General features: G+C 37.4%; 1 protein-coding gene across 1 annotated transcript in view; it reads left to right on the top strand.

Moving 5' to 3' along the window:
• The first annotated feature begins 611 nt into the window (after positions 1–611).
• Positions 612–25683, top strand: part of LOC109104582 (ADAMTS-like protein 4) — a 59330-nt gene continuing 34258 nt past the window's right edge. The window contains 4 exon segments of the mRNA XM_042740465.1: positions 612–783; positions 3713–3782; positions 8507–9051; positions 14296–14914. Of these exon segments, the coding sequence (XP_042596399.1) occupies positions 761–783; positions 3713–3782; positions 8507–9051; positions 14296–14914 (1257 nt within the window). The 5' untranslated portion in view covers positions 612–760.

The following is a 25683-nucleotide window of genomic DNA, read 5'->3' as shown; positions in this document are numbered from 1 at the left end:
TCAGTGTGATTCTGAACTCATGTGGTGTTCACTGCTGAGCAAATATCTGCAGTCTCTGCTGAAGGTGATGACACATGATGTACAGGTGTGTGTCAGAGCCAACAAAAGACCTGGAGAGAAACCAGCGAGAGGAGTGACGTGCTGTGAGGAGGAGGACAAGAGAAGAAAAACAGATGGAGAGAGAGAGAGAGACAGAGAGAGAGAGAGATTTATAATCACTTTTTAAAAACAATTATTTTAACAATTAACACAAACCTTTATAGTACTCTAAAAATAATAATAATAATAGCCTAATAATCCTCATTAACTACATAACACCACCCAACATCACAACACCATTCAATCTAAAAACTTTCAATTAATCAATTTGAATAATTAAAATCAACAATAATTCTTGCTTTAATCACATGTTTGAGAGAGAGAGAGAGAGAGAGAGATCCATCTTCACACCAGATTTACACAAGGAAGAGAAGAGAGAGAGAGAGATTCTGTGTGGCTGTCCAGCGTCACACCAGATTTACACAAGGACAAAAAAAGTTGGGTTAACGACAGGGAAAAAAAAACTACACCCTCCCTCTCTTACTCCAGAGGAGTGTGTGTGTGTGTGTGTGTGTGTGCGTGCGCGTGCGTGTGTGTGTGTCAGAGTAGAGAACGAGTCTGAAGGAGCGAGGAAAAGTTCGCCAAGCAGCTCCGCGGATCTGGTGTTTGTTTCTGTTTCTTTCACAAACCTGACGCAGAAGAACGAAGCCGTGAGCAGAGAATGACGACTGCATCTGTGAGCAGGTAACGCGGGCTTTGGCCACCTTTGTGACTTTTGCGCATCATTGTATCGGATGGAGAGACGTTAAGTGTGCATTGAGTCTCCTGCTCTTGCCGCTGGCCACGGGTTCGAGTCTGGCTCGATCACAACTACGAGAACCACAAAGACTGTTCCTGCTCAGATCAGACCGCTGGACTACAAATACACACAGTATTCAGAAATACTAATAATGTATCGGTTGCGTATGCATGTTTCATATAGGCTATACGTCAATAATCCTAAAGGAATACTAATGCTATATAATTATATGATAATTATAGCATTATTTCGAATAGATCCTAATGGGCTCAAAGAAGCAAAAGGTTACAGCACATTTCTTCATGTGAGGCTAAGGTATGTTTATGCAATTTGGAATCTTTAAATTTAACAAACCAGCCAATCAAATAAATATTAAATAAATTAAATAAAAACAAATAAAATAAAATGCTTTAAAGCATGATTTATACTTTCAATAAAAAGTGGAAGGAAAAAATCTCAGAAATAAGTAACTGAAATTGTAATGCAAAAATCTTCACCATCTAATTACTCTCCTGTTTTGCTTCAAATGTAAGGTCGCTTTTAAATGTTTACGATCGAATTCTTCTCCGAACATTCCTTTCGGATTATTTGGCGCGTTTTAGCTCTTGTTTGGGGACGCAGGTTTCTCCAGTAGTTGGTGAAAAACGTGGCCAGAGGCGGGGGGTCTTCAGCGCGCTGGGACTCTAGTTCTGGCTCGATGCTGTCCTGATGGTTTCCGTGGCGCGCCGCTTTAACCCACCTCTGTGATTACGGGTCTGCGGCTGCACTCAAAATGTCATGCATCATTTTACACTGTTCTGAAATACTAATAGTAAACCACAGATGATGTGGAAACTCATCAGGCAGATAAACATTATTGGTACAAACAAGCCTCACGTTCTCTTGAGACAGATTGCTTAAGTGTTTGGGGTCCCATAGACCCCTGTGCTGTACTGTAGAACAGGGGTTTTGAAATTAACCCATTATGTTCACTATAAAATGACCTAATTAATACAACACATACAGATGTTGGTCTAAGCGGTCATGCACTTTCAAAAACTTGATGGCTGTTATCCAGAAGAGTAGCCTATACTCTCAGAAAAAAAGGTACAACAGCCGTCACTGGGGCGGTACCTTTTCAAAAAGTAAATATTTGTACCTAAAGGGTCCATTTTGGTACCTTAAAGGTAAATATGGTTACTTAAAGTGTACATATTAGAACCTAATAGGTACAAAAGTGTACCTTTTGAAAAGGTACCACCCCAGTGACAGCTGTTGTACCTTTATTTCTGAGAGTGTAATATTGTTTCTGTTTGGGGTTCGATTTGGCCCCAATAACATGAAAAATACAATACACTTGATATTTCTAATCCAGGTTTATTCTTAAACTGAGTAAACATCATTTTGTTCAGTTTTACACTGTTCACATGTTACTTTGAGCTAGTAATTAATCATTTTGAAATGGTTTATCAAGACTCTTTGTGGAACCATTACAAGCATATTAGTCAATAAAAAGTGAATATTGAGTAGATATTCTGAATATGTAAATGTCATGGTTTCCATAATCAGATTGAACCAATGTTCTGGTTTCTTGAAATCTGAATAAAACAGCTGAAATATGTATTTGTACTGTTTACTCATAACTGGACATTCATTTATATTTGTGCATGTCCATACAATTCTGTTGTAATTCTGTATATATATTTTTTTTTTAATTTACCAACGTTTTAAAGACTTACACAGAATCACTGGAAAATGATGTGCCTGTAAACACCATAATTAACTGCTTTTCCATTGTCATCATATTAATCTGCTCATACATAACACCATCTCTTTAATTCCATGATTAATGTGTTTGCTGTCACTACTGAACCTAACCACTAATGGGTATTTAATGGGTTAACCACTGAGACACTTATTTATGAGTTGTCTGTTGCTAAACAGCTAAACAGTTTCACACTGTACTGTTTATCCTTGACACCACAATTCAGGGTTAGCACTGTTACGCTTTGCTTCATAAACCCAGGTTAATGCTAAGTGTAAAAAGTAGCTCAGAAGAGTCCTTACCCCAAGTTAAAGGCACGTACACACAAAGAAAGATAACTACAAAGTAAACTATAACCTTAATTAGTGTCCACGCTAGTGCACTGCATTGCTCTGTTTATTATAAGCACATTCTGCAGTTGTGATGTGGACTTCTGTATTCTCAGAATTAGAACAATAATTAAAACTTAATACTTATCATTAAAGTTATCATCCTTGGTGTAAACAGGCAAAGTTATTATCTATAATGTGAAATTTTGACCTGAACATTCTGGATTAATTGCTAATCCAGAATAAAGAACAAGATAATCCAAGATGACTTTTACCCAAAGAAAATATCGTTTAACCATTTCAGGTGTGTTTTATACCTGGGGCCTCAAACAGAAGTAACCTAGCATTTATCATTCGAAACATGATACATTGAAACAGCTTACAAGGACAAGACATATCAACAAGACACAATGTGAAGTATTTTTATTATGAAAAGCCACCAACCAGAACCTTAGCATGTGGGCTTTAGGCGTTGCATTATGAATGTGGTTGATATAGGAATGTTTTGAGGATAAGTCATGTTCAGAGGAACTGCCAATAGGAGCCGGGCAGGGTGGAGGAGGAATTCTGGGAAAGCCATTGGGAAGTATTTGTATACATCAGCACATTTTCCTAATTGTCCCGGGATTAATCTAATCAGCCTCTTATAGACCATAGACATTATAATTTACAGTGGTCATCGTGTGTTAATATAGCAGCTCATTATCACAGTATAATTTAATATCACAACATGATTAAACTGAAATTGTACTCTTCTTCTTCTAAATACTCATCTTCATGTGTTTCCCCTCTTCCTCGCAGATTGTGTGCATTTTGGTGTTGTGTGTTTGCTGTCCTGTCCTTAACAAAAGCTGAGGAAGCAGAGAAACCGGTGAGTGATGATGAAGATGATGAAGATTTTACATTTGCATACTCTACTATTAGAGAGAAGTGCTTGTTAGAGTGTTTGTGGACCGGCTGAATGGGTCTTCTGTGGCTCTGAGAGAAGCGCAGATAAACTGCTGGATCTGACCATTAAATCAGGCCGCATGAGCTGATCTTTCCATTGTTTGGTCATCTGGCCTCAGATGGGGGGTTGTCCTTGTAGAGCATGTGAGATGTGGCTGTGATTGGGCGTTGGTGTGAAAAAAATCACACTCACATGTAAGTAAGTGAGCAGTTATGCACGTTCTGAGTAAGCACACACACACGCACACACACACACACACACAGGGTGAGGACCACCAGAGCTACAGGAGTTGCAGTGGCACACTCTCACTGAGAGTTTGATGTGTGCATGAGTAGTTTGTACAGCACACTGTTATGCTCTATTTCAACAACAGTTTATTGTAGAAATACTAGAAATGAGTTTGTTGTTTTTCCTTGCATTTCAAACAGCGCCGCATGCTAGATGTTATAACAGGCAGGAAATCACACACATGCACAGATTATACTGGCTTCTGCAGCCAATGCAGCTCCAAAAACAATCTGTCTGTCTGTCTGTCTATCTATCTATCTATCTATCTATCTATCTATCTATCTATCTATCTATCTATCTATCTGTCTGTCCTTATCTATCTATCCATCCACCCATCCATCCATCCATCCATCCATCTCTAAAGAAATGCTGGGTTAAAAATAACTAGCCTTCTGTATAGTTTTTTTTTTTTTTTACTCAACTATTGCTTAAAAAATATTATATGGCTGGTTTAAAATGAACCCAAAAGAGTTTGTAAATTAAAAATCAGACACATAATCACTAGAGGCATCAGCAATAATCAAAAGGTGAACATTTACAGTTTTTCTCGCTTAGGTGCATTTATCAATTCAGAAATTAAATTCTCAAAACTACTTGTACAACCTCCACATCATCTAGTCATTTATACATCATAAAACCAGTTTCTCATTCTTTTGAACAAGTTGCGATTGCTTTTGTACATTCATGCAATTCATTATGCACATTTATCTGTGAATTCCTATATTATCAGTTGCTAATGTCATGTTGCTCAAGATGTATTATATAGTTTTCTGTGCAGTAATCTTACCCCTCAAAACATCTAGTCTTTAGTTCATCGCATAAGTCATTGAATGCAAAATGGTTCATCTAGTTGTCATATACTGCCAAGCACTCTTCATTTTACACATTATTATTAGATTTTTTGTAAATTTGGCATGAATTGTGCAAGCGAATCTTGACTAATGAAGAGAATGTAGATCAACAAATGGTAAACCATTTCTCTGAAATAGCTCAAAGGTTCATCTCATGAATCTTCAGTTGGAAAGCCAGAGGACAACACAAGAGTTACAACACAACAGTGGACTTATTTTTGACATCATCTTTGTGCCCATATTTCTTTTTCTTTTTCTATATCACAATGACATTGTAAAGGGGTTAAAAAAATTAGGTATTTTTAATTTTTTGGTCAGACCACTAGTAAAAGTGTAACTAGGAATTCTATCCAGTCTCTTTCAATCAATATCCCACATACAGTAATGTGTAAATTTGTACTTTTGAAATAGATATATGGCATACATAAGCAAATGGCATACTGTTCAATACAGTAACTGTCACCCAAAATGTTGCCATAGTTTACATCAGAACATCCCTCCAGAGTACACTGTTATATTGACAGCATGACTAAGCAAATTGACTGTCTTATCCGTACACAGTGACACAAGGACTTGTCATTCTGATGGCACTGACATGTTCATTGACACAGATATTTATTTTTGAGAGATGAACTAAGGATTTTGAGCAAGAGACTGGCTTTTGCAGGTAATCCATGGTGTTTTACTATTTGTACGAGTTGTTTTGAGAAATGCACTTACTGTTTTGCAAATATCAAGGATGATCCGAAATGTACCAAAGCGACTGAGAAAAACTGTAAGTCTTAGTGTTGAAAGTGCACACACACACTCACACACACTATGTAGTTGCAGTGGAGCAGTCTGGTCACATGGCAGTGTTTGGAGTCTTGGAAGAAGTGACTGGCCAACATATGAAAACTTACAATGATGAGAAAGCACAAATCAAATCAATCCTCACAAAACAATTAAAAAATAAAACAAAAATTATATCAAAAAATGAATTGAAGCCTTTTAAATCATTTAAAATGTAACACCATCAGTTGATTAAATTTGTGATGGAACAGAAGTTGCAAACAATACGTTTTTTTTTTTTTTTGGCCACAAAAAATCTCAATCTATCACACAACACAGGGAGCATTGATGTTGACTATTCATTAGTTGCAAGGATTTGTAACAGAACATGCACATTTCATATTATAAGTCTACCTGAAACAGGATTAAAATACTATCAAAATATGACTGCCTGTTGTTGATGAATACCAGTGGTGACGTTTTACATATTGAGTGATCAGTTGTCCCAATGTTTATTAAGCCATGGCCTCTTTAACAGTGCAGGGACTCGTCTGCACGATCTAGTGATTCACTACCTAGGGAACAGACTGACGCAGTCTGCTTTGATAACAGCCTTGTGAAAGGATTCAGTTGTTTATTCTCGTTCGGAACGACAAACTCCTCTACGAAGCGCCTTCACGAGACCAGAAACATTGTGTAATCCGCCCCGTTTGAAAAGAGCCTGGTTGTTAGTCACGTTTAATGTCGACTTTTAACTTCACACAAACACAAACATATTATACAACACGCCAAAAAACCTAAAACTCATTATAGTAACACAGCTTTTGCCATTAAGTGTTTTATGGATTAAACAAGACCTCGTTTCCTTCACTTAAACAGCTCCCCAGACATATTCATACAATGCTTATTCAATGTTTTTATATATATTGTACATTTGTGTATAAATACATACGTTTTAAATAATATGTTTAAACCTTTATTTTTAATATATAAGTATTGATAAATTCAGTTCCACTTACCTGACGCGTGAACTTGACATACATTTAGCCTAAATATTATTTTTTCTTCGGACACACGACTTATAAAACACTTCTAAAGATCCACTCAAAAACATCAGACATGCTGTATGTTTTTGTCGATAAATTTAGTCTAAAAATAACACTGGACTGGGTTTATCCATATTTCACCCAGTGCTGGGTTGTTTTTAACCCAGTATATTTAGAGTGTATCTGTCTGTCTATCAATGCATCTCACCTGCATTACACACACACACACACACATCAGTGCAGCTAACGCTATATTAATGGTACACTCTCAGAAAAAAAGGTGCAGACACAGGCTGGCGTTGTGTGACCTTGATGGCAGTTTAGACAGGATCAGAGGTGCATAACAGGCCTTGTTCTCTTGTCCTTTTTTTTCTCTCTTTCTTTGTGAACTGAATGGATTCTTTTGTTTGTTGCTTTCTTCCCTTCTACCTCTGCCTGCCCTGTAGACGCTCGAATTCTCCACTCGTGATTGATGAAATGAGGTTATATAAGTAACTGGAATTAGATCAAATCTGCGTCCAGCACTGTAAAGAATGTCATTGCCCTGGGCTGAAATCCAGAGTCCAGCCTCTTCCTGAATGCAGCACACGCCATTAGTTTAATAATGCCTCTTTCTTAGTCAGAATGTCATTCATCACCAAGCACGATAGAACAGGACATGTGTTTCAACTTGTATGTTGTCGGGTGCGGTTTGGTGAATTATTCTGTTTTTTTTTTTTTTTCAAAACAAATTTTCATGCTTTGCTTGTTTAATCTTGTGATTTGCACTATGTAATTTGATATTGATCAGACTTTTTTTTTTTTTTTTTAAATAAATCCAATTGCTGCTGCTAGTAGGTTTCAGCTTATGCACTCAGGCTGGTTTTGTGGTTGTGCATTTGTCTGAGATGTTTGTTTTTACAGCTGTGCATGTGGATGGCAGGGTCTGAGTCTGAAACTTTTCTAAATAATTATGATTTTTTAATGCAAAAATTGCATTATCTGCACAAAAATTTAAGTGAAAAAGACTTTGAGAATGTCATGCAGTATAGCAAGGACAGCAGCACCGGAGCTATATGAACAAAACACGGCGATCATATTCTCCAGCATGATTTAAGATTATCCAAATAGCATTGGGCTTCAGAAGAAATGAGATTTTGAATCCCAGATTTTCAGATATTTGTGACCCTGAAACACAAAACCAGTCTTAAGTAGCACAGGTAAATTTGTAGTAATAGCTAACAATACATTGTTAAATAATTGTGTCAAAATGATTGATTTTTCTTTTATGCCAAAAATCATTAGGATATTAAGTAAAGATCATGGTCCATTTAGACATTTTGTAAATTTCCTACCACAAATATATAAAAACGTAATTTTTGATTAGTAATATGCATTGCTAAGAACTTCATTTGGATAACTTTAAAGGCGATTTTCTCAATATTTAGATGTTTTTGCACCCTCAGATTCCAGATTTGCAAATAGTTGTATCTCAACCAAATATTGTCCTCCTAACAAACCATACATCAATGGAGAGATTATTTATTCAGCTTCAGATGATGTATAAATTTCAGTTTCAGAAAATTGATCCTTATGACTAGTTTTGCGGTTCAGGGTCACATTTGGACACCACTGTATATACAGTATCAGTACTGTGCATATGCTGCATGTGGGATATTTACGTACTAATTGTGAGGCCTTCCTCTGACAGGTGACCGGACGAAAGTCTCGTCAAGCAGAAGAGGAGGCGCTCGAAGGAGTGTGGGGTCCATGGAGCGAGTGGGCGGAGTGTTCTCAGAGCTGTGGAGTGGGCGTGTCTGAGAGGCGGAGACAGTGTATGCCCCCACCCCAAACTCCACCTCTTATGTGGAACCGACCGGCTTACATTCCACCAGGTGTCCCAAACAACACCCCTGTGATCTCTGCGGTCAGGCCCTACTACAACTCCTTGTATCCCGTCAACGAGCCCCCTCCATTTGGAGCAGGGGGCGCTGAGAGGCCTCCATACTTTTCCCCGCCTCTCCCAGCCAATCCAAACCCCGGATTACCGCTCTACCGAAACGAAGCCGGTGGTGCTGGGTCAGTGCAGTTTGGCCCACCCAATCAGGAGCCGGTTTCAGTCTACCGTTCACCTTCCTCATCCGCTTCACTTCCTTATGGGAGAGTTCCCGCAAGGTCGCCCAATCACGGCAGAGCTGTAGGCAGTGGGAGCAGGAGGTCGGTTTCCACCAATAGGGATCCAGCATCTGTAAGAAGGTGAGCAGGACTTCCTGTTTACAGTCGCATACTCATTCATAGCTTGGGTTGCGTGATAAATATGGCAATATAGGTTGTGATTTAAATAAATATACAGTCTGAAATTGCTGCGTGCTTGAGTAAAAGGGCGACGCTTTGTCCTTAAATGCACATGCTCAAGGCTTTTAGTGGCCAATACAGGCTTAAATTGTGCATTGTGAATGTAGATATTCACTTTTTCTGTATTCACGCAATTACAAACATTTCTAACTGCTACATATATTGTGTAGTAACTTGAGTCTTCAGTATATCATATTATTTATTCAGCATTACACTATACCATTCAGCAGTTCGGGTTGGTAAGTCTCTTCTGCTCATCAAGGCTACATTTATTTGTTCAAAAATAAAATAGAAATAGTAATAATATGAAATAACTGTTTTCTATGTGGATATATTATAAACTGTAATTTATTTCTGTAATCAAAGCTGTATTTTCAGCATCATTACTGCAGTCTTCAGTGTCACATGATCTTCAGAAACATGAAAATGTGCTGATTTGCTGCTCAATAAATATTTCTGATTATTATCAATGTTGAAAACAGTTGTGCTGCACAATATTTTTGTGGAAACCATGATACATTTTACATCATTTTTAGCATTATAAATGTCTTTACTTCCACTTTTGGTCTATTAATGCTGTCTCTATGAAAAAAAGTTTCAATTTCTTTTAAAAACAAATACTGACCCCAAACTTTTGAATGGCAGTGTGTTTCGAAATGATATAAAACTTAAATAAATAAGTAGGTTGAGACCCAGTCACACAACTAAAAATCAGTGCTGTCAAATGATTCATTAAAATTAATTGCATCCAAAATAAATGTTTTTGTTTACACGTGTGTGTACTGTGTATGTTTATTGTGCATATATAAATACACACACACACATACAATATATATTTTTGAAAATATTTACGTTTATACATTTATATATACATATTATTATATTTTATATGAGATATAAATATATTTAATATATAAACATCACATGCATGTGTTTGTATTTATATATATATACATAAATATACACAGTATACACACATATATTATGTAAACAAAAACTTTTATTTTGGATGCGATTAATCATGATTAATCGTTTGACAGCACTACCAAAAATACAATTTCAAGTTGAGTAACAATGTGAATGCCACAATTGTGAATCACTGAATAAGGTCTAACTTTGAATTTTTTAAAGAAAACCAGTGTGATTTCTCTAAAATCTTTCTGTGGGATAAAACAAGACTTAAGGCCCATTCACACCAAGGACAAAAACTATAAAGATAATGATAAATATATAAATCGTTCTAAAAAACGTTACTGATATTACAGTTTTTTACAATCGCTACGACAGTTTTTTCAATACTTCTAACAATTTTCCTAAACTCTTGACTCACCAACAACACACCTACAACACACAATTGACAAAACAGTTAATTTCATGCTCAAAATCACAATTGCAAACTAAACTTTATCACAATTTTTCAAATTACAATAATACACTAACACGATAACTACATCTACCAAAACATTGCAAACATGTCTCAAAATCATATTATTATTCCAAAACCCTAACACGTTATCTTCCAACAGGAACATTTAGTCAATCATAGCACAATATCATAAAAACACTAACATCAAATGGAATTGCAGAAACTGCATTATTTTAGGTGTCAGGTCTGACCTTAATAGAAAATAGTATATTGCATTGATCATAGATTGTGTTTTACACTACAGTTTCTTTTGAAGCTTCTCTGCATTTTTGTTTTGTTGGGTTTAGTAACTGCATGTATTTTTTTTTATTATTTTGCTGCAGATGTTCAATACAAAAACTGAATGACCCATCTCAGAGTAGCTTTGTAGAATGAACGGTTTATGAAAAAAAGAGAGGCTGCAGTAAAAGCTTTATTTGCAACAGGACATTAAGAAAAACAAGAAAGAAAACTTGACTGCAAGAAAACAAAACAAAAAATATGAAATATAGCTGTCATTTATTTTGTGAAAATGAAAAATATATAAACAAAAGGCCACTGAATAATAATAATAATAATAATAATAATAAAAAAAAAAAAATCTAATCTTCCCGGTCTTCTCTGTTTGGCCACATGTTCTCATCCACATCACACCTGATATCTTCTCTTGCAAGGCATCTTGGGAAGAATCTTTTGGTATGTCTTATCCACCCCTGGCAGTGTTCAGCTGTGATGTCTTGGCATGCAGCTTCCATTGCATCCAGGAGGGACATGTGGTCCTGTGGACGATGGTCAAAAACCTTCCATCTCCAGGCTGAGAAAAACTCCTCAATGGGGTTGAGGAAAGGGGAGTAAGGGGCAACGAAAAGGGACATCATCCTCGGATGGGCATCAAACCAGACTTTGACTGCACGGGAATGGTGGAATGCCACATTGTCCCATGTGATCACAAATATTGACAGGTCTCCCACCTGTCCCCTTTCTACCTCTGGCACAAGTCTTTCATGTAGGTCTTCTAAAAACAGGAGAAGGCGGTCGGTGTTGTATGGGCCAAGCACACATTTATTAAGGAGTGCACCATTGTTGGAGATTGTGGTGCACATGGTGATGTTGGCTCCTCTCTGGCCCGGCACGGTAACTGTGGCTCTTTTGCCACTTATGTTTCTTCCGCGCCTACGCCTTTTCGCCAAGTTGAAGTCAGCCTCATCAACATAGGTCATTTCATGAGAGATTTGATTGGCCTCCAACTCCATGACTCTCTGAAAGTAATCAGACACAGTGTGTGTAAATGCTTTACTGTATGTCCTACTGTACTCCAGGTTTATAGAGTAGTTTACTGGAAAACACACTATGTAATAATCTTACCTGGACATATTGGCGATGGAGTTCTTTGATGCTCTCACTGCTCCTTTCAAAAGGAATAGTATGCTGTAGTATAGTTTAGTTTGAATAGTTTGTATAGTTGTTTCATTCAGACTCTGTGTTTAGCTAGAGTCCGAGAAATGAATGTTATGCTGATTGCTGCAGTGTTCCCAAAGACAAGGTTGTCTTCTACAACTCTCGACTGAATGTCCTTCAATTTAAATTCATTGTCAGCAATCACCATGTTGACAATAGCAAGTTCCTGTTCTTCATTTAGGAGCTTTCCTCTGCCCCCTGAGGGAGGTAGACCTTGAATCCTTAGAGAGACAAATTAGTGTTACATATTAGAGACCGGAGGTATACAGTCACTGTAGTACATGGTAAAATTTACACTTTGCAGTAGGAGAAGCTCTCATACAATATCCTACCTGTTGGTTTCTCGAAAAATCTGTACAATGGATGCCACTGTGTCCCGGCTGAGATTTGGCTGTACTCGTTCACCAGCCTCTCTGTACGATAGTCCATGGTTTATGACATGATCGATTATAGTAGCTGTTATTTCATTAGTTACCCTAGCTCTGGCACATTCAAGCACCACCACGCATTCTAACTCCTTTCCCTCTATCATGTCCTTGTCCCACTCCTCTCCCTTGTCCTGGTACTTGTCTTCCTCTCTCTTGCCCTTGTCCCTCTCCTCTCCCTTGTCCTGGTACTTGTCTTCCTCTCCTCTTGCCCTTGTCCCTCTCCTCTCCCTTGTCCTGGTACTTGTCTTCCTCTCCCTTTCCCTTGTCCCTCTCCTCTCCCTTGTCCTGGTACTTGTCTTCCTCTCTCTTGCCCTTGTCCCTCTCATCTCCCTTGTCCTGGTACTTGTCTTCCTCTCCCTTGCCCTTGTCCCTCTCCTCTCCCTTGTCCTGGTACTTGTCTTCCTCTCCCTTCCCCTTGTCCCTCTCCTCTCCCTTGTCCTGGTACTTGTCTTCCTCTCTCTTGCCCTTGTCCCTCTCATCTCCCTTGTCCTGGTACTTGTCTTCCTCTCTCTTGCCCTTGTCCCTCTCCTCTCCCTTGTCCTGGTACTTGTCTTCCTCTCCCTTTCCCTTGTCCCTCTCCTCTCCCTTGTCCTGGTACTTGTCTTCCTCTCTCTTGCCCTTGTCCCTCTCCTCTCCCTTGTCCTGGTACTTGTCTTCCTCTCTCTTGCCCTTGTCCCTCTCCTCTCCCTTGTCCTGGTACTTGTCTTCCTCTCCCTTTCCCTTGTCCCTCTCCTCTCCCTTGTCCTGGTACTTGTCTTCCTCTCCCTTTCCCTTGTCCCTCTCCTCTCCCTTGTCCTGGTACTTGTCTTCCTCTCCCTTTCCCTTGTCCCTCTCCTCTCCCTTGTCCTGGTACTTGTCTTCCTCTCCCTTTCCCTTGTCCCTCTCTTCTCACTTGTCCTGGTACTTGTCTTCCTCTCCCTTTCCCTTGTCCCTCTCTTCTCACTTGTCCTGGTACTTGTCTTCCTCTCCTTCATGCAAGCATTTTTCTTTTTGTGTGTGTTGCTCTGTATTGTTCCTTTTCCACACAAAATCAGCCGAAAGATGTCTTCTTTTACTTTATAGAATATGCTTACAGTATATGATTGAAAGAACCTCAACACCTGAGTGTGTTTCCTAGATGGGAATCCGCTGTAATTTATATATTTGCAATCAGCCGTTTCTCCTTAATGGATAAAAAACAGGATATGTTTCAAATTCACAGTATGAACAACTGATCACTTAGACTTTAGCCTACAAGTTAGGTTTAGAAAATAATGTTATCTGTTCTAACATATAGTGTGAAAGCATTTTTAAATTTGGCAGTAAAAATGAATTGTTTTGGTCTTGGTTGAGCTTGTGTGTAAAATAAGTTCAAGCATTTTAAATTTGTGTTAGCTGCATGCATTTTGTGTCAAAGTAACAAGAAATGTGTTAATTGTATAGCCTATACAGACGGATGTTATGCTAACTGCGTTAAGAGTTTAGGAAAATTGTTAAAAGTATTGAAAAAACTGTCATAGCAATTGTAAAAAACTGTAAAGAATAGCAGCGTCCACACCACAGCTATAACGATAAAGGCACAGAGAAAAGATATCACTGGAATCACTTTCAGAACATTTTTTTCCAGCTGATGAACGATACAAACTTTGACACCCAATCAGAATCAATCCTACAATAACAAACTCAAGAACTGAAAGCAGAAGACGATATCATTCGCTTGTGTGTACGCTAATATAGTTAATTTTATAGTTAACATTCAGCACAGCTGTTTTAAAGGGATTTTTATTGTTCTTTTAGCTTTGATATTTTGATGTCTAATGTGTTTGTCTTTTTTAGCATACTCATATATGTTATTTTCTGTCCATGTCACACCAGGTCTAGTTCTTCTATTCGTCCCGGACAGTTTGGGTACGGCAGGGTGCCATTCTCTCTTCCCTTGCACAGACAAAACCGTCACGCTCGCCACACACGCCGCCACAACACCACCACCACAGATAGTCTGGATGCTCTCAGTGTGAACTCCAGCGCACATGTGCATAAAGCACAAGAAGAAATAGAACAAATGATCACAGACAGTGTTAACAAAGAAAGAAAGGAGAAGGAAAAGGAGACGGAGGCAGCAGACGTGGAGAGTGATGTGGCAGCCGAGAAAACAAGTGATGGAGAGATGCACAGACGTGTGGAGAGAATGCGGGAACACGAGCGAATCACACATTCACAGCCCCTGACCCAGAGACACGTGGCCCGCAACAGACGCATCGATGGACGCTCTTCTCGCCAAGTCCCACACTCCTACACACACACTATCCAGCGATCGCACACTCCCAGAGAACCTCCTCCCTACGGCCTCCAGACTCCCACAAACCCCAACCCCGAGCCCTGGGTCCTGCAGAACGCTGCTCAGCCTTCCAGAAATGAAGCCGGGAGTCCAGCATCGGCCCACAACTACAGATGCTCTGGACGGGACACAGAGTATCGCAGGTGCAGTCTACAGGTGAGTCCAGGATTATGGAAGAATAAGAAATGCAGCATCTGGGCTTTTGATTTCTGCTGCTGGTGGTTCTTTTTTAACATTTAAAAAGCTTTAGATTTGAAAGTATGATGGGGACGAATCATGGAAAATTTTCTCTTTTAAACCCTAAACGTTAGCATATTTTAAAAGGAATAGGCATTTAAAAGAATTTACTAAAGTGCAAACTGAAAAAATTGTTCTCAGACACTTAATTGCATTAAATAAAAATATGTGTTATAGTTTAATTTTATATTGAATGCAATTAGCTGAACTGTAGAGCTTTTTGACCCACTAAAGCAGGACTTTAGTATGCATATGCAATTTCAAAATTACTTCTATTCTCTTTGAAATATGGTTAAAGTGTTACAGTTGAATTCACTGACAAGCATTTCTGATACACTAAAATAAACTTTAATCTCATCTCTATTGAAACTTGTATTTTAAATATATTTGTAATTACACATTTGTAATAATGATGAAGTTGCAATTTGGTGGGAAAAAATTATTGATTTTAAATGTCATTTTAAATATCACACTGCAGTTAAAATTATAATCAAGGATATTTCATTTGCTTTAGTTTGTTAGTCACATTAAATAAATTAATTTCTTTAAAGCACAACAAAAGTGCATTATTAAATTATTACATTATTACAAAGTGCACTTTTTTAAAGTGAAAGAGAAGCAGTCATGAAAGTTTCTCTTTAAGTGCACTTAAGTGACCTTTTATTTAAGTAAAATTATGTGATCTGTAAGTACAGTGTTTAAAAACATACTTTAAAGATTTTTTTTTTAAATACAAGTGCACATTCAGTACAATTAAGTGCACTTCTTTTCACAAGGCAAATAACACAGTTTGATGTAGAAATACTCCAATCATAACTTTCAGAACTCATAGACTCTCTGTTGAAACTAAGCTACATAAACATCTTATTCATAAATCATCATGATTGACACGATGATTAACATATGATAGTCATATTTACATATCAGTCCCTTTTCAGTATTTATAACTCGGCTGTCTCTAATGAACTAGTGCTGGGACACAGAGTTTAGCCAGACAAACAGAGGTCATTTGTCAAATGCAGCAAAAACAGCATGATTAATTTTACGGGTCAGAGAGAGGGTGGAAAGTTCTCATGAAAAACTAAATTGTGACTGTTGTGGTGCAGAAAAACCCAACTACTATTGCAAATGACATAAATGAAATGCTACAAATGTGTGGCCCCTTTAACTGGCTTTGTAAATGGTCTAATCAGTGTTTAATCTCATTCAGCCTGCTTTAGAATTTCTAATACCAAATATTTACCATTTGTATAATGACTTCACTTCTAAAATGGAGTTTGCATATGTTTGGGAATGATCTCAGACTATCCTCTCAGCCAGCAATGGTGTGAGTTTGGAGCAGGACTAACCAAACAGTGGTGCATGACGAGAGGATTCGGAAATCTCATGATTTTGCTATTCTGTTTGGGGAAATTACACACTTTAGCTTTAAAGGGATAGTTCACACAACAATGAAAACTAGCTGTCAATTTACCCACCTTCAGGCCATTCAAGATGCAGGTGACTGTTTTCTTCTGTAGAACAAAAAAGAAGATTTTTACCTGAAACCGTAAAGATAGGTGATTCATAAAATGCAAAGTAAAAAGTAAATGGCTACCAGGTCAAAAAAAAAAAAAAACATAGCAGGCAACACAAAATTAAAACGTGTGGCTCCTGACAATATATTGAGGTCAAAAATAATGCAAAACTATCAGTCTCTACAAGAAACTAATGCTATTTACAAAATTATAATTTGTAATCCAGATCTTCAGGCAAGGGAAGTCTGATTCCACAGACTGGTTCTTTTGTTCAGTTCGTTTCAATGACCGACTCACTAGTTTGTTTACATAATCACATCACTTATACGCAATTATGTTGTTATATTATTCAATAAAGATGTGAAATGTGGATGTTTTACATCGTCTAAAGCATATAAAATATGCTTGTATCAGCGGCTCTTTGGTCCGAGCCGAACTGTTTCCTCAGTTCAGTGACTGCTCTAGGAACTCGAGCACTAAATCAGTTCATTCATCACAGGATCAGATGCGTTACTATTTCGGCTCATTTCCAATCGGAGTGACTGTCAGGCATCTGAAAGTGAGTTTTGATTGAGTAACTTGTAGATCTGCTGCTCGAGCTCTGATCTGTTTCAGACATTCAGTCCCATTTGGTGAACTGGTTCATCTAGTTCACTTAAAAGAACCAGTTCAAAAGAACGATTTGTTCGTGAACGTGAATCATTCCAGACCATTTGCCTGAGGCTCTGGATTACAGGTAATAATGTTGTAAATAATGTTCAGTTTCTTGATTGTTTTGCTTCGTAAGACCTCAATATATTATCAGGAGCCATGGGTGTTATATTTTTCTTGCCTGTATATGCTTTTTTGACTCTCAAATTGATGGTAGCCGCTGACTTGCATTTTATGAATCACCAAGGAGCACAGTTTCAGCTAAAAATCTTCTTTACTGTTCTACTGAAGAAAAGAGTCAGCTACATCTTGGATGGCCTGAGGGAGAGTAAATTAACTTTTCATTTTTGGGTGAACTTTCCTTTTAAATATGCTGGTTGGTCTAGAGTGACAATGTTTCACTTGCATTGGAAAGTCCAATGTTATATCACTCGAGAAGATCTTTAGTTCAACACCAACCTCCAGATTTAACCACAGTTTGGTGAAATTGCTTCCACTAGTAATTATCGCTGATTTTCTGAAAGATTTCATCAAACACTTTCATCCCAAAGCATGTTCTTCATGTCAAAGGGATGGATTTCCCCCTATTCCAGGTGCCGGTTCTCCATCCATCTCTCCGTCTCTCAGAAACTCCACAACAGTCTTTTTCTTCAACTTTTCTTCCAGATCGACTCGGTTCATTTGAGCTGAGCCTCGTTCTCACTCCCCTGTCGAACGCTGACTAGAGCCAGATTCTTTGCAAATCGTAAATCACCCAGTTCCCTTTAATCCAACTTTCCAGGATCAGCCTGGGCGGTAGTTATATTATACATCTCCGAGTCGTTCCAGCGGCCCAGGGCAGCATGTTTGCTCTCAAACCAGAGTTAGTCATTTTTGAACTGTGGTCAAGTCGATGTGGTAAAGCCGTTTCCTGCAGTTGGTGGCGAGATACACACATCAGAAACAAGTGACTCGCTTTTAAAAGGATTTCTTCAGATACATCCAAACACTCAGCAGTCGGTCTTGTGGGTCGTGAACAAGTGCTGAAATCTGGGCGAGGGCTCTGGTGGCAGGTTTTGCTTGAGCTGTAATTGTTTTGTGTGTTTGAATGACATCTTTGTCAACTGACCCACCCTCATGTCATTCCAAGCCACTATTATTTTCATATGCGCACAAAATATGGATTGCTTTTGTGCTTTTTGGTTCCCATCCACCTTGGAAAGAAGCATCTGTGACATTGTTCAACATCTAATTTTGTGTTTCATGGAGGAAAGAAAGACATGCTGGAGAAGAAAAAAATGTAATTCTGTAATTTCTAATTATCCTTTGTGGAAAAAAGTGTGCTTACTGTCGTAGTGTACTTAAAATCTAAAAACATAATAAATTAATTTTAATACATCTATTAATCGAACACAAAAAATCGGAAAAAAAATTAAACATAATATATCATAATATATCTGTATATACTTATTAATTATAAAATAATATATAAATACACATACATACAGTATATATTTTGAAAATATTTACAGGTCTATATTTATATTCATGTCATTTATATTATAGATAAATATATTTAATAAACAACACATTTTTCTGAAATATATACATGCATGTGTATTTATACATACAGTACATAATAAATATACAAATATATTATGCAGACAAAATTTTTTTATTTTGGATGTGATTAATCGCGATTAATTGTTTGACAGTAGTAGTATTTTTAAATAATCTGTACTTGCAGATAATATAATATAACATTAATGAAATAAAAGGCCACTTAACTTTACTTAAAGAGAGAAACTTTAATGACTTTGATTCTTAACACGCTTAAGTACACTTGTAAAAGTGCACTTTGTAATAATGTCAAATTAAAAGTTTTACTTTAAAGTACATTTTAAATCATTATGTTTTAACAAACTTAAGTCATGTTAAAGAAGTACACTTATTTTGATGTGCTGTCTAACATGTAAGCTATGTAACCTAAAATTTTCATTTAATTGCAATTATCATGCATTGAAGTATCTGAAAACATTACATTCAGTTCACAATTAGGTATATTCTTGTAAAGTGTATAAGTACTCAATATAAAAGTATGCTAAAGTGCACTTCTATTTCACAAGGGAATGTGAATTCAAGCAGTTGTATATGTGGGCCAAAAATCCCTGATGCAAAGGATTCCTTAAGATGCATTACAACCTATCTTATCTGTCGCCTTACCTAAGCGTTTATGCTAAGCATTTCACAATAGTTTCTGTCAAAACACAGCACTGGAGTTGTTCTTGCTGTAGATACAACATTTCTCACTTCTTGTGTTCGCTGCAAGTGAGATGTGCAATGCAACACAATGGAGCTAGATTATAATTGCTGTGTAAAGGCTCTTTGCAACCAATATATGAATCACAAGTTAACAGTCACATGACATGTTCAGCCATTGCCTTAGATTTCCACTGATTCCCTAAGGGACCTATAGGTTAAATCCGTCACTTTTATGGAGAGTTGGTTGCTAAGAGTTTTTTTCAGCAGCACATAACTGAGTACTTTTGGTTTGAAACCGAGCTTTAAAATGCCACAGATGGAGGTGGAACCCAGGAAATGTTCTCACTGGCCCCTGACTGAGGGCTGTTTGGCTATACATAGAAGAGTATGTGTGTTTATCTCTGTAGTTTGGAGTGTGTGTTGAGGGGACGGTGAGATTACTGGGCACAGAAAGACAAACTCACATGTTTTGACTGGAAGTGGAGCTTCTGAACACTTGATGACCATGTGCTCTCTCCAGGGCCGTCCTTAGCACAGTCAAATTTTTTAGGGAAACATTTATGAAAAAAAAGTCCATATTGTACCTGCTATGCAATAACCAAGTCCACAACTCTTGTGGTGAATTTAATCATTTCTGTTGGTATTGTTGTTTAGGTCATGCACTTATATTTTCTATGTCATAACCCCAATATGTCATGCAAATTTTAAGATAAGATATTTTTAAGGTTTTTAAGTAACCTCCCTCATTTTGACATACTGTAGCAACACCAGAAAAATAAAATGACTGCCATTTAATGCATGTCGCTAAAAATTGTTTGTTTTATCAACCTCAAAATTTTTATTTTATGTACTTATTTATTTATTTATTTATTTATTTATTCGTAACTATATTATGGCACAGCTCATTATATAAAGTTGGATATTTAAATACGTCCAACTTTCTCTGCATACATACAATATATTCGCCGGGTGCCATTTATACTGTACAGCAAATCTAGTAAATATAAAAATAAATATATAGTCTCTTGAAACTTCTTGATTATGTTTATCATTGCAAAATGTAAACTCTATTATTGCTCAGCTCTAATCTGCTGAATGCAACTATAAAGCATGAAATAAAGATAAAGAACATGCACTAGATGGACGTGTTTGACCATTGCGATTTTGCAGAATCTTGCACATAACACACCATTCTAAAAACTCGCAGCTCAAGTTAAAAGTTGTTGGAGTTTAACATCATTCCACTGCCCGTGTTTTAAAGCAAAATCACATTCTGTGTCAGTGGTCCCTATTTCCATTGATACGTAGGCCTGCATATTCAGGAAAAAAATGGCATCTAACACAAAGTGAAGGTGAAATCCTCAATATGAACAGATGGAGAGAGTCAACTAAAACTATTTCTTTGTACATAAACGTTGATTTCTTTCAGTTCTACAAGCCATTTTGTTCTCCACGATCAATGGTACACTGTGTAATGTCTTGTTCTGGATGTGTAAATATAGAGAGTGTGTGTTTTATTATGGGTTAGATATCTCAGGAATGTTATTGGGTGTACAACATTCTATTTGGAGGAATGATAAACTGTAGTTATGTGTACTTTATTCTGTGTGTGTGTGTGTGTGTGTGTGAGAGAGAGAGAGAGAGAGAGAGAGAGAGAGAGCATTGGGAAATGAGAGTAGAGGAGGAGAGTAAGTGAAAGAGAGGAATGGAGCGAAGGGGCTTTCTGGGGGTGTGACACAGTTACGCTGTAGTGCAGTGAAAGACGCCACTGTTTAAAACACACACACACACACACACACACACACAGACAGACACACAGCCTCCAGAAATAGAGAGGGCAGAAAAACAGATAGAGGGAATGAGAGGCCTGGAGTGAAGTAATAAATTAGAGATGAGGAAGGAAGGAAGGAAAAGTTTAGCTGGGAGTGGGAATGGAAAGAAAAAGAGAAGGGTGAATGAAAATGAAGAGCAGAAAGAAAAAGGTCATTGAGCAAAGGGTGGGCTTTGCGCTCGCTAAATAAACATTTACATTGCCATGTCAAAGGCTAAATCTCTTCACAATGGACTTTCAGAAACAAGAGAGAGAATTCATCTCAAATTTACCATATAATTCAAATGCTGACTGAGAAAATGGAGCTGTTTGAACATGTGATGTGGAAATACGTGATTATTATCATGCAAGAACAAACATACCAACATGTTATCCTGATGTGAAACTTAATGCTTTAATTTGAAAATTACATTTAAAGCAGAGGTTTACCCAAAAATGCTAATTTTGTTCTTCATTTGCTTACCATTTATTTATGTCAACACAAATCCATATGACTTTATTTTGTGTAAAATCTGTGTTTTGCAGAATTTCATGGCTCCTGTTTTTCATCAGAAGTCCTCATTTGCTTGAAACACAAGCAGAACACATTTCTGTGTAAACTGTCACATGATGAAGAATGTCTTGTGGTAATGTAACATCTTGCATCATACGACAATTTACGTAGTAAAAACAAAGAAACGCTGAAAAAGTGTTGCTTTTAACAAATGAGGCCCAGTGAAATTCAGTGTATACTGGGGCTGTAACACTGTAAAAATATAAATTAAAAAGCATCATTACATACAACTTGTGTGTTGTACTGTCTGTGTGAGGAAAAAAACTCAACTGTAAATGAAAATGTGCTCTCCCTCAGGCCATCTGAGATGTAGATGAGTTTGTTTCTTCATCAGATTTGGAGAAATGTGTCTTCATCAATGGATGCTCTGCAGTGAATGGGTGCCGTCAGAATGAGAGTCCAAAAAAATAATAAAAAAATAACAAAAAACAACACAAAATCCACAGCACTCCGGTCCATCAGTTAACATCTGGAGAAGACAAAAGCTGAAACACATCCAGCATTAAGACATTTTTAACTAAAATATGAGTCCATAATCCATAATAACGCTTCCTCCAGTGGAAAAGGTGTTCTGGTGTGAATCAGGAGAGAAATCTGCACAGATCAAGCACCATTTACAGTCCAAAACAGCTCTAAACTAATTTATGGCTGGATTTTGATGTGAGAGACATCAGGAGATGGACTTTTTCACTGGAGGAAGTGTTATTATGGATTATGAACTCTTATGTTAGTTAAAAAACATCTTAATGCTGGATTTGTTTCAGCTTTTTTCTTCTCCAGATGTGAACTGCTGGACTGGAGAGGTGTGGATTATTGTGATGTTTTTATCAGCTGTTTGGACTCTCATTCTGACGGCACCCATTCACTGCAAGCATCCATTGATGAAGACACTGAAGCAATGCTACATTTCTCCAAATCTGATGAAGAAACAAACTCACCTACATCTCAGATGGCCTGAAGGAGAGCACATTTTCAGCATTTTTTCATTTATGGGTAAACTATTTCTTTAAACTACTCTTTAGATTCACTAAAAAAAGAGCAACATCAACATTCTTTTAAACATCTCTGGTTTTGGGCGACATGACAGTGGGTAAATTACATTAAAGGAATTATATGCATTTTGGGGTGAACTCGTCCTTTAACAACAGTTCAGATATGACCAGAGTGTTCATTTCATGTGATGCATCCCTGTCCAATCAGTGTCCTCATGCTGAAGGTGATGTTTTCAAATTGAAATACATTACAGATGCTGCTAAATTCCTCAGTTTTAAAGCGTTTGAGAGAGTTTCCTTTGTGGGGATTTAAAGACTTTAGGCCATAATGCTGATATGGGACAATATATCGGGAATTTGGCAGGAAATGAGCTCAAATCTCCGCTGGGACTGAGATTGGACAGCTGTCTATCACCTGTGCAAACCAACTACCGCAGATGACTCAGTTGTGTTTACATTGCATTTCACAAAATGTTTACCCAAATTATTTACTTTAAATAGCACATTAGATAAACTTGAGTTTCAGAATAATAATGTTTGTTTGTAATGGATATTTTCCTGAGATATTCTCTCTTTCCCTCATTTCCTTCAGCTTTGTTCTCCCATTGTCCTCGAGGGAGGCCTATAACATTCATGTTTATTTGTCTATAACTCTAAGCATTTGTTCTCTTCAGGTAGAGTTTGTAAAGACCTGCTGTTTTACAGATGCTCTGCCCTTCCCTCCTCTTCTCTTTTCCTTATCTGAATCTTCTCTCTTTTTGTGCGCTTTCTCCTAGCTTGGACTAATCTTGTGTAACACACACACACACACACACACATCCATGCAGGATTTAATGGGCATTAACTTTAAACGCACAGACACAAACTCAGAGACACATATCATGAACCACATATTAAAAACACATGTATGTTACATCACCACACACACACTCACACACACTTAGACACAAAGACAGAAGTGTATAGCCCACATTCTTACTGTGCTGCACAAATGAACCCCACATGCTCAAACCCTCTTTCTTATACACACAGGGCTTATGTGTAATCTAGTTAGTGGCATTTGCTTAGTCAAGCATCACTACTACTATTAGTATTGCTCTTATTTCTATACCGCTCAAGCCTTTTAGGCTAAGAATTCTATTTCTACATCTAAAACAGTTTTAAACAGCATTTTAACCCTATAAAGCTTATATATGACATGCACATTTTTTTTTTTTATAAAGTAGATGTAAGAATGACTTGTTTGTTTGTAATATTTCAAGATGAACACTTACTGGAGTGGAGCAGCATTGCTTTACTTTATAAATTCATAATCTTTTTTGAAAAATCATGTTCAAATTTGGGCTTTTGAGGAATGTTATTTTTTTCATGATTTGATCATGATTGCATTGCAATATATGTTTTCTATATGTTGGAGATATAGAGTGACAACCGTTATTTCTATAATTTTATGCAAATATCTGTTATACTGTTATAAAGATCTGAGTCATTTACATCACAACTATCAGAATTTCATTATATAAATAGCCTATCAGCAGCTGCACCAAATTGCATATTTTAGAGATGTTTTCTCCACCACATTCTCACTTTTTCAGACAATATGAGCCATAAAAGAGTGAAGAAAAAAGCACAAACTATGCAAACTAATTTTTATGTTTTGTCTAAACTGTCTAAACTAAAAGACTCTTACTTAAGGTGTCAGGCTTTAAAGGGTTAAAATACTTTAAAAATGTGTTCGTCCCACTGGAGGACCATTTAAATTAACTCTTCAAAAGTTAAAAATGTAATTAAAAGTTGCGCAAAAGTTTAAAGAAACAGTGACCATTTACATGGCCCAAGTTGTAAACATTAACCTATGCTTATATCAGTTTTTACCTAAAAAGCTCCTGGATCTGTTATGCATCAACTTTTACAAATGCACATGGAGAAGCACACAGGAATGTCTTTGTGGGCACATTTCATCTGTCTATTCAGGTGTTTTCAGTTTCTTGTTTTCTCAAGCACCTCTCTTGTAGAGTGTGTGTGCATGTTTCAGCATGCTGCTTTGTTAAATGTGTTTACACTGACCAACTGCTTTTGTCAGCTGGACACAGAGAAAAATAAAAGAATGTGGTATTCACAGAGAAAGAGAAAAGGTGAGTGCAGAGAAAGTGTGTGTGTGTGTGTGTGTGTGTGTGTGTGTGTGAGTGAGAGAGAGAGAGAGTGACAGCTGTTGTGTTGTTACTGTTCACAAAGTGTGAGAAAATCTTGAGCTCTTACTATATATTCATCCACCATGGATGCATCTGAGCCAGCCATACATTCATTCATTCATTCATTCATTCAGTTTTGTGTGTGTGTGTGAGAGAGCGCTATACCCTGATTCCTACTGAGCTAGCTTCTCCTGTAATAAGATCTGATGGAGCTGTTCGTTTGTGTGTGTGTGTGTGCAGATGCGGTCTGACCCGTGTGTGCCCTTGTTTGACAGTGGCCCTATTAACGAGGAAGTGAATGTGGCCTAAGGAAAGGCAGTAGAGCATTAGCTCTCTGTCTCTCAGCTTGAGTTCTAGTAGATGCTCTGCTTCATTACAGGAGCTCTTCTGAACTCTTTGACTGGTACAGTTCAGCTATATATCAGCTCTGTGATGTTCTTCCGCTCTCTTAGCAAGTAAAACCCTCACAAATGACTTTGTCTCTTTTCATCTTTGTATGCTTAGCTTTGTGTTTTTGTGTAATTCTTTAAAAGAATATTTCACTCAAATTTTAATTTCAAACCGTCGCATTCACCTAAAATATGTGTGCGTGATCCATTATAACACTTCTTCCAGTGAAAAGTGTTCTGGTCTGAATCAGGAGAGAAATCTGCATGGGTCAAGCACTGTTTACAATCCAAAACAGCTCTAAACAAATATGTGGGTGGGTTT

The sequence above is a fragment of the Cyprinus carpio genome, chromosome B16, assembly GCF_018340385.1.
Source record: "Cyprinus carpio isolate SPL01 chromosome B16, ASM1834038v1, whole genome shotgun sequence".
In the NCBI taxonomy this organism is placed as follows: domain Eukaryota; kingdom Metazoa; phylum Chordata; class Actinopteri; order Cypriniformes; family Cyprinidae; genus Cyprinus; species Cyprinus carpio.
This window is presented reverse-complemented; position numbering and strand designations above follow the sequence as displayed.